Below are 13,639 nucleotides of genomic sequence, written 5' to 3'. Positions count from 1 at the left end.
AATTTGTTTTAGATCTGCTTCTGTCCCGCTGAACTTTTTTACCTTCTCGTCAAGTTTGACAAGAGTGTCGTTAGTGGCATGTGCTATGTCGTGGTGCGCCTCAGTAATAGAAACAACTTCGTGTCCGTTCCCCTTATCGTGCTCGAGTACAGTGCAAGATACACAGATCACAAGTCTGCAGGTATAGCAATGGAACTGTAGTGGCTGTTCGTGTTGTCTTGGAAACTCTGATGCCGGGATTCAAAACTCTAAAGCGACAAGTCTTTCATCTCCTCAAAAGTCACTGTCCTGTTTTTTCTTATGACTTTGTTCCTTGTGTGAGCATTTAAGCATATCGAACACAGGAATAATCTGCAAGTCATACATTGAGAAACATACATATGTATATATATAATATATATATATATATATATATATATATATATATATATATATATATATATATATAATTCATTTTTATATATATTTGCATGTCAGTATATTTGTGCTTTTATATATTTATATATTCCGTGTTTACACTATATTGCTACCTAATACGAAGGTACGATATGTGTTGACATTGCTTCATATAGAAGAATGCAGTGTTGTCAGGCCCGTGGAGTATTGAAGATGCGAGGCAAATGAAGGGTAAAACCATTCATAAGAACGAATAGTTTAACATCAGTTTTGAAGATTCTAGATACATATACAGCATTAAACACATATCCAATTAAGAGAGGCTAAAATATATTTATACCACAAGACTTCATATATCCTGTATAACAATGGCCTTTCCTTTCAAAAACAATAATCAGTTTCTGCATGGATTCTTAAACATCCTGCCTCTGGCTCCTGGGGATTCCCGATTATATTTGGTCACTTGCAGTCTATGCAGCTCGTAAGAGGCGAGAAAATCTGGTGGTCAGGCTGAGAGACTAGGTTGATTTGGCGTCATCATACCTCAGCATAGATCGCTGTTCATTATATTATCAATCACTGGATATTCTACCGTAATATTGCTGGAACATTGCTAAAAGTGGCGTAAATCCCTACTCACTCACTCACTCTCTGGTATATTTCTTATACATAACATTGAAAACCTAAGAACCTCTTGCATGGAACATCGCTAACGCAAATCCTATCATAGCTCCTATACTTTAACATTGACTGACACTGCGTTTTACGCTCGTTTAGATCTCGAAAGCCGTCGAACCTATCGAACTCAACAGACGAATGAATGACAAAACCAATGAACAATAAACTGTAACATCATTGAGTCAAGGACGCAGATCTTACATGTTATCTCCTGGTCACAGATGTTCCGGTCCATCTCCATCACTGAAACAAAGATATTAATCATTATGTGTGTCCCATGTACACGTACTGCCTGCTCGCACTACTTTAATGCAGAAGGTCTGTCGTGAAGATCCGGGTCAGAATAAGTCTAACGGGATCGGGTGGTCAGACACGCTGACTTTGTTGGTGCCTGTCATCGTATCCCAGTTGCGTACATCGATGCTCATGGTGTCAGTCAGTGGACTGTCTGGTCCAGGCTCGATTATTTACAGACCGACGTCATATAGCTGGCATATTGCTGAGTGAGGATTCAAACAAAAAACAAACAAATAATGCAGAACGTTCCTGTTTTAACAGTATCATCATGTGAAAAAGGAAGTACAACATGCAATTCACTGGACGGGACTGTGTCCATCAGCTGTCACACATAATGGAATCGCCATGTTGGTGTTCGTACCATGTCAAGCCGACAGGGCATGTATGTTTTTGTTCTTCAACCCCAGTTTGAGATAAAAATAGAACATCTGATTTGTCAAGACGCCAAATTATAATTCTGAAACGTCACCACAAACCAAAGAATCTTTCAATTCGTTTTAGAAAAAAGCCGCAAACATGATTGCCGTCGTTGTATCTCAGTGTCCTAGCACTATGAAATCGGCATTGGTCCAAACCTGTACAAGCAGCCACACACACACACACACACACACACACACAAACACACACACACAAACACACACACACACACACACACACACACACACACACACACACACACACACACACACATGCATGCACGTAGCTATATCAGTACAATAATCTGGGAAGCGACGTTAATACCCTATTCACCTCATTTATTACATTTGGACGTCTTCTTCTTTATGTGAATGTAGTACGACCCGTTGTAATTGTGACTTTGTGAGGTTGGTTGGTTTACGGTTGCCAGTGTAAACATGACGTACTATTTAAAGATGTGTACACATCCTTCGAGGTATAAAATAGTGAAATAAAAACATGATTAGAATTCATTTTGACATTTAGTGTGAGTTCGAGGATGGGCTTCCATAGAGTAAGGGTCAAGTTGTATGAACGTCGGCGCTTGCACGTCAATGCTTAAATAACAAAATTAATCATATTTTATTCTTAAAATATGTAAAATACTGAGACAAAATGAAGAGAATAACCACATTCTAATTAAACACATACCTCCGATATTTACAAGAGATTTGACTTTTTAGATTTTTATTGTATGTAATATTAATGTCTAACAGTTGTTATCAAATTAAAATACACGAACTCATTTCTTTTCAAAAACATTGCTTACATGATATAAACATAAATCAATGTTGCCGAAAAAGTTTCAAATTCTTTTTTACACATCCAGGTTGTTTTTGTTTCAGTTGAACGCACGTTGATGAACTATATAATTATATTGATCAATATAGCAATGTCGTCATGCCTCAAGGCGGCGTCTAACCAAATAGTGCCAAATCTTCAGTTTTAATCATATTTGGTAGCACTTGATTATTAATGGCACACCATGAGTCATATTACACTGACACAATCGGGTGTTTGCTTGAACCCAGGGAAAGTATCACCAAACTCGAATGCATAAACATGCAAATCAACTTCATATAGATTTATGTCCTTCAAAAATTAGACAGTATTTTGTTGGTGTACGAAAAAATGTGGCGCAATATGCTACGTGTTGACGTATAACAAAACCTCGGCAACACAAAGCACTGTCGTTTTCTCAAGCCAGTTCAATGATTGCAGTTAATTTTATACCATGACTAATTTAATTGTCTAATGTAGACCCAGAGCCGCGGGACTGCAATTCTCGCACAACGTTCTCTTTTCAGATCTAATAGAAATTTGCGTCACACAACTCATTCGTCATCTAGAAAGTAAGACTGGCATGAGCTGCAATTGTTGATTATTGAGTGATTATGAGCTGTCTATTAGTCGAAATGTTAAATAACTATATATTGTTTTCAATCGATACTTGCAGTATGGATTCAGGGAACAGTCTTTATGTCTTTTTGTTTCTGTTCATAAATGTAATACATCCGCACAAACGTAAGTGTCAATTACGTGTACACTAAAATATTTACATATTTGTACCCGAGGCTACATATGAAGTCAACTCTTATAAATAAATACGTTGAAATTATGACTTCACATGGTGTCTTTTTAATCCTTAACACAAAAGAAACTGTAGATAACAATACAAAATCAGTTTATCGTTTAGCGCAATAACGCAACTACAGCCCAACCAATTCTTTTATCAGCCAATCAGGACACAGTAGTCGTTAGTGGACGTGGCCTTATTTGTTTTCGGTTTATGGAATCATAAATAAAACGTGACAACAAACTTTTCAATAACAGTGTAAATAAACTTTGAGGCAATATCTATACGCATTTCTGAACACTGATTGGTTACCCGTGATCTATGAAGTCTTCGATATCACAAAGGGCACATGCTAATTAATTTCTTCAACCTAATCAAACAGACAAAAAGAACGGTGGAATCGCAGCCGATGTCATTATTTGGAAATACCCCTGATGGTTATGGTTTCATCAAAATGTATCCCTGCAGTGAAAGCAGTTTTAGATTTCGGATGACATGGCTAACACCAGGGTGACCTTATAAAGGATAGTCTATATACGATTGCCACTCCCTTGTCATCCATCTATCCTGGTATACCAACACCTGTGTATTTGTCTTCATTCACTTGATGCTCAGTTAATGAATTTATTACAGATATAATTAGTGGTAGAACCACTCAGTTTACCTGACAAAGGTTCCAATTTGGCTTTTATTGTGTCTGGGGTAATTATTCAATCTAAATCCAGGTTTTGATTTAATTCTATCATTTTCAGCTGGGGGATGAAATTAAACATCAATTGGAATTCGTTATAATACATTTTTCAGTCAATTTATAAAATAACTGAACAATTAGAAGTTTGATAAATTGCATAGTTGAACATTTTAGTCATATAACACATTGGCTATAACATGTAAAAACGATAGAATAAGCAGTGCGCATGTGAAATATTAAATAAAAGCGACAAATGCGCTGACTGTTGGCGCAGCACAGGTCGCGAGCAAAGCGAGATTTCTGGGATATCACCAGGGTACTTACGGTAAAACACATAAAAAAAGGCAACAATCAGACCCGGGGAATTGTTGAAGATCAGTGCCCCTTTAAAGGAGATGAAGCAAGTCTGGTTGATTTCCGTTTATGTTCAAGTGAATAATTTACCACAGTACTGTACGAACATGGTGCGAGTCGGATCATTTTCCATGCCTTATGTCATTGGAAGTAAATACGGCCCATAGTGCTACTGCTAACCGGGCGACAAACGAGGATAATAATGTATCATCAAATATAAAGATATTACTACACGATTGCCTGTTAGATACCATTTATCTTACAACGAGTTGTTTCAAAACGTATCTCACGAGCGAAAGCGAGTTTGATACGCTTTGAAACCATGACGTGTAAGAAAAATGGTATCTGACAGGGGCGAGTGCAGTAATGCGTTTCTTACACAACCTAAAATCTCACCATTTTAGCTTCGAATCGATGCATTTTGTCTGATCTCATGATCGCAGTGGCGCATTAATATATAACACAATTATTGTCATGAGTGACGTCATCCAACGTACTGCTTCCTATTCATACATAATGTGACACTTCACATAAACCGGAAATCGTTTCGCCATCTGAGGATAACAAGGCCATGATGATAGTGCAAACTGGATAAGATCAAAGAACCCGCATGATGCTGAGTAAAACAAAATCACCTCAAAGAAATTACCCAATTCTCGTATTTACAACAATGTTTATATATCGTATGACATCACTGCCGGTGACCGATGTCTACAAAATGGCGTGATTTCGCGGGATTTCCAAACGGGGTTTTCGTTGATTGTAGGATGGTATATACATAAATGTGTCATGTCAGTAATAAGAAACAATCAGACTATCTACGTACTGTTATTTGTTTTTATGTTTTACAATGTAACCAAGAGAATTTGTCAGAAATGCAGATCACTACCGTCGTCGTTGTGCGCAACTTTGCGTCAGTCATGGCGTCACACAGGAAACGAATTGATCTCTCAAAACGGGAGAGTGTGAAATCTGAATTTTGCTTTGTTTACATTTCAACAATTAAAGTTTTCCGAGCACAGTGTTCGTTTCCACACCTAATTCATTTCGCTTGATGTTATATTCAATATTTGTATTGGTGACAAAGACCATTTGTCGCTTGATTCTACAATGTAGGAGGAATTCAGGGATGCATGTATCGCAGCTGAGTTTGAAATGTACGTGATCTAATAGGCGTTTCATAACCCGCATACGTGAAACGTGATTTTTGTCAACAGTATCCAATATGGCGAAAAGTGCACTTCGGCGTTCGTGTTTGGGTATTTTTCCAAACGATTCTAAACGAGTCCCGATTTCTCGGCGACGTTTCAGAATTAACGTTGATGTTTTGGTGAAAAACACATTCCCGTGATCACTACTGTGCTATTTTTGAAATTCAATCCTTCGACTAAATATCCGATATTTAGATTTCTGAACCCACAATAATTTCGCTTTGCCTAAAATGACAGTGGATGATATCACAGAAGAGACAAGCGATATGAGCATGAGGAAGATTGTACAGATGACTTGGTCAATAAAAGCAAGAATGAAATATCCTTTTGGAGACGTGTCAACAATATTATTTCTTCGCCTTCTGTGACAGGCAGCTCAGGTATTAGCAATGTGCAATAGACAGAATATTTCCAACATCGGTTTAATTTAAGGGATATACATGTGGAAGGGGACAATCTACACGCGGCACAAGATTTTATCACCAGCCATTCTATTAAAGAGTGCAATTACTGAAGTGATGATGGTATGAATAATTTCCTGAATGCTGATGTAACTGAAGAAGAAGTATTACCAGTAATACATAACTTGAAATTTGGTAAATCGGCAAGACGGATGGAATGTTCCTGAAATTGTGAAATGTTGCAGCACTTCCATCATATCATACTTAAATATACTTTTTGATATGATTATGTACAACGGTGTATTCCCTTACGAGTGGGCAAAGGGTATAATACTTCCACTGCACGAGAAAGATAATATTAATCATGTCAATAATTATAGAGGAATAACGCTGGTGGGTGTATTTGGAAAGTTGAGAAGGTGGATGCATTTGGAAAATTGATAACAACAGTACTAATTGAATGACTCAAGACCTTTGCGGAAATTTATAACACAATTCCTGAAGCTCCGGCACGATTTCGAAGCAGATTGACAATATATTTACAGTGTTTAGCACACATGTATCTCTCTAAACGTCGAGGTAGATTTTATTGTTTGTTGATTTCCGAAAAGTGTTCGATTCGATCAAAAGGAAGCTCATGTGGTATTTGGTACTGAAAATGGAATCAACGGTCGTTGATTTATGGTTTTGAAAGATCCAGTGTGCTGTCAGGATATCAAAAACCTCTTTTTCAGATTATTTCGAATCATTGACCAGCGTTTGACAAGCTTGAGTGTTGGGTCCCTTTCGACTGTTCACGATGTTTAACCTTGAATTACAATCTATGACAGAAAAAGGAATTTTTGTTGGAGAGGAATTAATTGACCAATTACTTTTACTATATGCAGATGATTTGTGTATATTCGATGACACCGTAATAGGTCTGCAAAGCAAAATTGATATTTTATCTATTTTCTAATAAAACGAAACCGAAGGTTTGGTGCTCTGAAAAGGTGGCACTTTAAGGGATGATGAACGATTGTTTTTTAATGATATGCGTATTAATATAGTGCTTACTGCAGTTCTGTTTTCAACTGGATTGTCTTGGACTGAATGCATTGATACCCTCAAGATTAAACCCCAATAAGGCTTTGCTTACAATTAAAAAAGTTCAGTTGAACATTTTATGTAAATTATGTGATATGAAAAATAAAGCCCTTTCTTCTTTGTGGTGTGGATATTTGCGGTTGCAAAGCTGGTCAAACTGTCGATACTTTTCACCCTAGTTTTTGTAAAATTTGTTTCATGAGTTGGTAAAAATGTACCTGGCGCATCAAAATTGTCTGAATGACATATTTAAAGAGACACAGATATGGTTTGCACGTGGATTATCATATGAAGAGTGTTAAATGCTGGTGTAAACCAATTAGAATGAATGATGACAGATATCCCCGACAATGTTTTTCACAATGAAGGAGCTGTATGAATGTGGTAGAATTCATAATTCATAACTCATGTTAAACATTTACTTGACATTTATAGATTTGGTTACGTTTGCACGAGCAGAATATTGGTGATATTAATTGTTTAGGCAGCGTTTGTTGGAATGTAAAAAATAGTATCCAGATGAAAACTGATGAGTCTTGTAAATTAAGGTATTATTCACACATTTAGATAGTTTTGGATATGGAATATTATGTAACAGCTTTCAGAAACATCAGAAACAGATCACAACTTTTGAGCAAGTCTCGTTTGACGCTCTTAGAAATCTCCGGAGAAAGAACATGCTCCACTGTAAAATGAAACTGATGAAACGTAGCTGCTGGAATACTATACTATACTATTGGATGAGTGAGTGAGTTGGGTTTAACGCCGCTTTTAACAATATTCCAGTTATATCACGGCGTGTCAGCTTAATATGGGAGGAAAGCCAGAAGTGATGCAGGTCTTACGAGCACGGGTATGGTGCTGACAAACCTAGAAACATAATCGGGGCGAACCGGGATTCGAACCTACAATCATAGGTTTCTGGCGTGCCCAAGGGACGCAACTCTGCACAGCGAATCGCGGCGCCTTAGACGACTGGGCCACCCGTGCCCCCCTATTGAATGATATCAGATCATCGATATCCCTGATGCTTAACTAAAACATCTTGGCCAAATTCACTTGTCTATATTTTATCACCCAGAGCAGAAAGCGCATAAAGAAACAGATCATCAAGAAAGGGAGCACAATCGGTGCCCTGGACAAACTGCAGCTGGCTTGGCTCAGGACACTCGTCGTCATGATCATGATAACGTTGATCAATATACGTGCATAGTCAATGTATTGTAAGTGGTAGAATCATAAAAAATAACTTACAATTTACACTGTCAAGATATTTCACACACGTTACATGATGACCAGTTATCAAATATCATGACGACAAGTTAATAATGTGAGAAGAAATTCCATGCCATAAGTATTATGAAGCTGAAGAAATAACGAACATAAAAGAGTTAATGTAAGAACCAAGGTTCGACGGATCTGAAGATCCCAACAGTGCACGGTCATGCATCTAAGACAACTGGGGAAATAGTGGCAATATTAAAAATTGTAGGATATAAAAAATCATTGACATTGCTAAAACATTATTGTGAAATTCGTGAGGCAGTATTGTTTAACGCCGCTCTGAACAGTATTTCAGTTATGTCGTGACAGACACTAAATCAGAAAGAACTGGGAATTCGAACCCATGATCATAAGGTTCTGGCACGCCTAGGGGACGTCACCGTACACAGTGAATTCATCGTAAACAAAGTCACTTGCCCAAAGAGGCACCACATGTGTTGCATGTGCGTCAGTGTGGGGCAGGACCGAAGACCTAGAAACTCTAAGTAGCCAAGCAGCCGAACATAGTCACCCATCAAGGACTCCCCGTGACTAACGTGACCAGTGGTGTAACGCCGCTTTGAACTACATTACAGTTATTGCACTGGGTGTCAGGAAATCCCTGAGTGTATAGTGCTGGGGTTCAATTCCACGATCTCCGTTTTGGGGTACTTCTACATTTGTAAGGGGGCGGTCGGGTAGACTCGTGGTTGAAGCGTTCGTTCGTCACGCCGAAGACCCGGGTTCGATTCCTGGCATGGGTACAATGTATGAACCCCATTTCTGGTGTCCCCGTCGTGATATTGCTGGAATATTGCTAAAAGCGACGTAAAACCATACTCATCCACTCACTCACATTTGTAAGAGACGCGAACGACAGTGCCATCGATTTGAGAAGACGTCGGAGATCAGACTTAAATTAAATAGAAACGTTGTTTCTTGCTGTGAAGACACATAAGGTTTATGAAAAACGACACAGACAATAACGATATATGAACTAATTTCTGAAGCAACGATAAAAGAGTTGTTTTAACTTTAAGAAAAGCTACTCACATTGCCATTGCTATTTTGGTTTTGGAACAATTGGAGCTAGCAAATGACCACTGGAGTTTAAAAAGAGGTATAACCATGTGTGCGCATGCGTAGATTAATTTACTAACAACGCATGTGCACCAATAATTGAACAGGGCGTCAACTCGTCAATGCAACAAAATCAATACGTCGCATTGTCGTGTTGTCGCGCATTTTAACGCCCTTTTCACACAGTTTTGATGGGCGACAACGTGACATATTTTCAAATTGAAAAATGTTGCATTGTCGACCTTTAGTAAAATATGAAATATTGTTCAAAGCGCAACAATTCGATGATGTGACAATGTGACAAATAGCCAAATGTCTTGTTGTTGCATTCTTGCATTATCGCATTGTCACGCTTTGGTTAATTTTGACACTTTTGGCTTGTTTTTGTAACGGCGACAATCTGACAACGCGACAATGCCCCTTCTAGGATTCCATACATAGGAGGTAGCTGCACACATGATAAATAGATGAACAATATGTAATAGTTTACTACCTACCTGTAGGGAACTCTGCAGGTTCCAGTATGATGGCGTTGTATACTTCTGTATCTGGCATACCATTCGGCCTCTCTGTTGGGGAGAACGTAACTGATCTGACCATTCCTGCCACATTGATAGTATCCTGCAGATGTTGTACGTTTGCTTGAACAAAGCTGACTCCAGTCCTGTCAAAGGGTATTTCCTGTGGTGACTCCTTCAACATGGAGTTCAAAGAGGCCTCAGATGATCCCATTACCAGTAGATCTTCCACCTTGTCAGCTTTGCTGCGCATCTGTCGCATGTATTCGGATGAAGTTTTCATTTTAGTCAGCAGTTGTCTTGTCGAATCCAAGGCCTCCTCTGTTAGCTTCAGATTCTCAGCAGATTTCCCATCAACATCTGATAGAAGGATTGTTCTTCTTTGATTCAGCCTATCGGTCAGGTTCTCAAAGATTTTATTGATATCATCTCTTGCTACCTTCATTGACAATTTGATGTTTTCTATCTTCTTTTGAAGGGCTGACTCCGTTTCGCTCAGTCTCTTTGTCTTCTCTTCTAACTCTCCTAAAACATCATTTGTGGACTTCGCCTTTCCTTGGTGTGCTTCATTCACAGACACGACGTTGTGTCCCTTCCCTTCTTTGTGATCTACTACAGTGCAGGACACACAGACAACCTTGTCACAAGTGTAGCAGTAGAACTGTAGAGGTTGTTGGTGCTGACTGCACTGATGTAGACGACGGAAACTCTGCACAGGTCGGCCCTTCATTTCATCAAAGGTATTTATAGTGTGGGCTTTTGTTACCATATTCCGTTTATGAGCACTTAAGCAAAGGGAACATAAAAATGTTCCACAGTTATCACACTGGGCTACAGCTGTTTCCTTGTCAGGGCAATCTGTACATGGAAGATGGAGACCTTTCTGGATCTTGAGGTAGTCCAGAGTCTTCAGGATGAGAGTCTCTTTGGGCAGAGATTTCACCCCACCAGGCAGATTATGTCGGTGTCGACACATGGGGCAGGATAGGGTTGCAGCACCTCCAGTGTAGGTTTCCAGACAGGGCTGACATATTGACTGTACACAACATGGCATACGACGAGGAATTCGTGTTGACTCATCAAAGTGTTCTGTACATATTGGACACTCTGTCAGAAGATCCTTGATCGCAGCCACTGACATAAGATCCGACATGTTTGTCTGAGAAAAGACATAATGATAATGAACATGAAATATGAACTGGTATCAATTTCTTTTATTGTGATGTGTCGTGAGGCAGTGGTTATATGTGTGTATTGTACGTGTTAAGCATTCCATGAGTAAAGGCATAGTTGGGAAACAATGGATCAGCTTCAAGACTCCCACCTTAACATCGAAATATCATCCCTTCACAGGCATGTTACAAACTGGAAGTGTTATATCCAAGCGTTCATAAGAACCAAGAAGATATTCATGATTTTACTCGTCAAATACACAACTCGCAGTGTGAAAGTATTGTACTCCGGCAGCTGATTTCATGAGTTCTGGATCAATGTATATAAAATAGACTTGTATGTGGAGCTTTAATTGTATTTTGTGCGTTTTTGTAGTTGCTGAGTTTTTTAAGATTGGTTTATATAACGTACAGCCACGGGTGACCAAAGTTTAAATCCTGCTGGGAATCATGCAGGGAGCAGACACGCCTTGGAATACTGTTCAATGCGCCATTAAACCCAACTCACTCACTCGTACATATATGCGTTTGATGTAGTTCAATGACCGCCTCCGTTGTCTAGTGGTAGAGCGTCCGCCTGGAGAGCGGAATGTCCGGGATTCGATCCCCGGCCGCGTCATACCAAAAGACGTTAAAAGATGGTACTTGTTGTTACCCTGTCTGGAGCTCGGCTTTAAGGGGCTAAAACAAGGACTGGTCGGCTCGGAGTCAGTATACTGTGTCTGAGTGGGGTATTCATGTTAAACTGCGGCATGGTATCTCAGTGAGCTAGCACTATTAATCGGCATCAGTCCGGACTAGTACAAGCAGCCACACAAACACACACACGTACATGCACGTCGCTATATAAGTGCAATAATCTTGGACGCGACGTTAAACCCCATTTCACCTCACCTCACCTTGATGTAGTCCATGAATGTACAAGTGCAGTAGACACTTTCGCAAAAAGAAATACTCCATGCCCTAGAAAAGTAGGTCACTACGCTGTGTACACGATCACATCATAAACTGAAGTAGTGTGTAGTGCCGAACCTAGTGGGCAGCCCCTGCAGTAATGCAATTTTTTTGAAAAAGCTTTACTGTTTTAACTTTCCTAAACTGTGAAACGCGTGAAATGTCAAAATATCAGTAAGTTATAATTATATGCGTGTGTTGGTGATCAACTTGTTAAAATCTGAACATTGCGGCTACTTTCGTTTTCATGTATATTCACAGGGTCTTACAAAATAGTCAGGAAACTCGAACAGCACTCGTCAAGTTACATTGTGAAAAATATAACCTTAATTTTATATTCTGTATATAGAGGCTTCTTGCGATTGAGAAACAAACTTTGACGTGGTCCAGGGCGACCTATATCATTCAGGTGTTGATAAGAACCAGGAAGTAACTCGAGATTCACATCTATTTATACAATCACTAGTCCAAAGGTAAAGCTGCTAAATTACAAACGTTGTGTGATTCTGGTAAGGTGACATGTCATTATTAACACACTGAGTCACTTTCTTACCTTCGAGAAATGACAGTAGAGAAGAGTGTTTGAACAGGAGGCGAATACTGCAGACACTAAACGACCTTCGCCTTATCTGCACACGCGCACTAGCTACTTTCGTGATAAGAACTACTCAAGGAATAGCTCATATGGTGTGTGTCGTGTCATGTAACAGTAAAGTAGGTCAGTTGTCAACAGTCTACTTCGATAACTCCGTGTGGGGTGCCACGGTTACAACCAGGACCCTACGTATTTGCACAATAACGGCTCTGAAGACATGACTACCTCGTATGGTGTGTGCAGTCTCATACAATGGTCATAGGTCAGTTGTAAACAGTGTACTTCGATCACAGCTTGTGGTGTGTCGTGGGTACAACCAGGAACGTATATGCACAGACCTCTTGCAGACGAATATGGGAGTAGCTGTCGGAACAAATTGATAAATGATTACATATTACCAGTGTCAGTGGTAACTCAAGTTTTTAACAACAGTTTTCATATATATCATACTCCATATCAAACCCAGACCCCCATGTCAAAACGTGGGCCAAATGATTGGTGGTCGATAAAATAACATTTTTATCATACACAATAAAAAAATGCAAAACGCACCCATAACATTTTCACCTTGATTAGAAGACATTGTCATGGGAAAGCTAGCCGAGCAGAGGACGCACTCCATCCGGGGCTGATATCAATCGCCCATTCAAAATGCACTGAAAAGCCTCATCATCCCCGCAGGGGTGTAACGAGGGTCTGGTTACTTTATATACACCCGCTGTGATGTGACCGTCGTCATGTTGGCTCTATAATAATGTGCAATATCACTCTGAGTACAATCAAAAGTGTATAATCTGAATATATGATATCTATCTTGGTTTGATCTATCTTTGTATTTCTTTAGTTAATTTGTGTTGTTAATCGAAAATGGTGTTCCAGAAGAAAAATAATTATTTTTGCAAGTTGAGACA

At 39.2% G+C, this 13,639-nt stretch overlaps 1 protein-coding gene across 2 annotated transcripts in view; it reads right to left on the bottom strand.

The window, feature by feature from the left end:
• The window catches only part of LOC124135191 (E3 ubiquitin-protein ligase TRIM33-like), a 34,135-nt gene that overhangs the window by 18,260 nt on the left and 2,236 nt on the right, over positions 1 to 13,639 (bottom strand). The window contains exons 3-5 of one of the 2 annotated variants that reach the window (XM_048396307.1): positions 13,296 to 13,474; positions 12,954 to 13,091; positions 9,987 to 11,166 (exon numbers count right to left, since the gene is read on the bottom strand). In XM_048396307.1, the coding sequence (XP_048252264.1) occupies positions 9,987 to 11,166; positions 12,954 to 12,977 (1,204 nt within the window). In that variant the 5' untranslated portion in view covers positions 12,978 to 13,091; positions 13,296 to 13,474. The other variant, XM_048396308.1, reaches the window with a different exon arrangement.

The sequence above is a fragment of the Haliotis rufescens genome, unplaced genomic scaffold, assembly GCF_023055435.1.
Source record: "Haliotis rufescens isolate VD_foot unplaced genomic scaffold, xgHalRufe1.0.p SCAF_15, whole genome shotgun sequence".
Lineage (NCBI taxonomy): Eukaryota > Metazoa > Mollusca > Gastropoda > Lepetellida > Haliotidae > Haliotis > Haliotis rufescens.
This window is presented reverse-complemented; position numbering and strand designations above follow the sequence as displayed.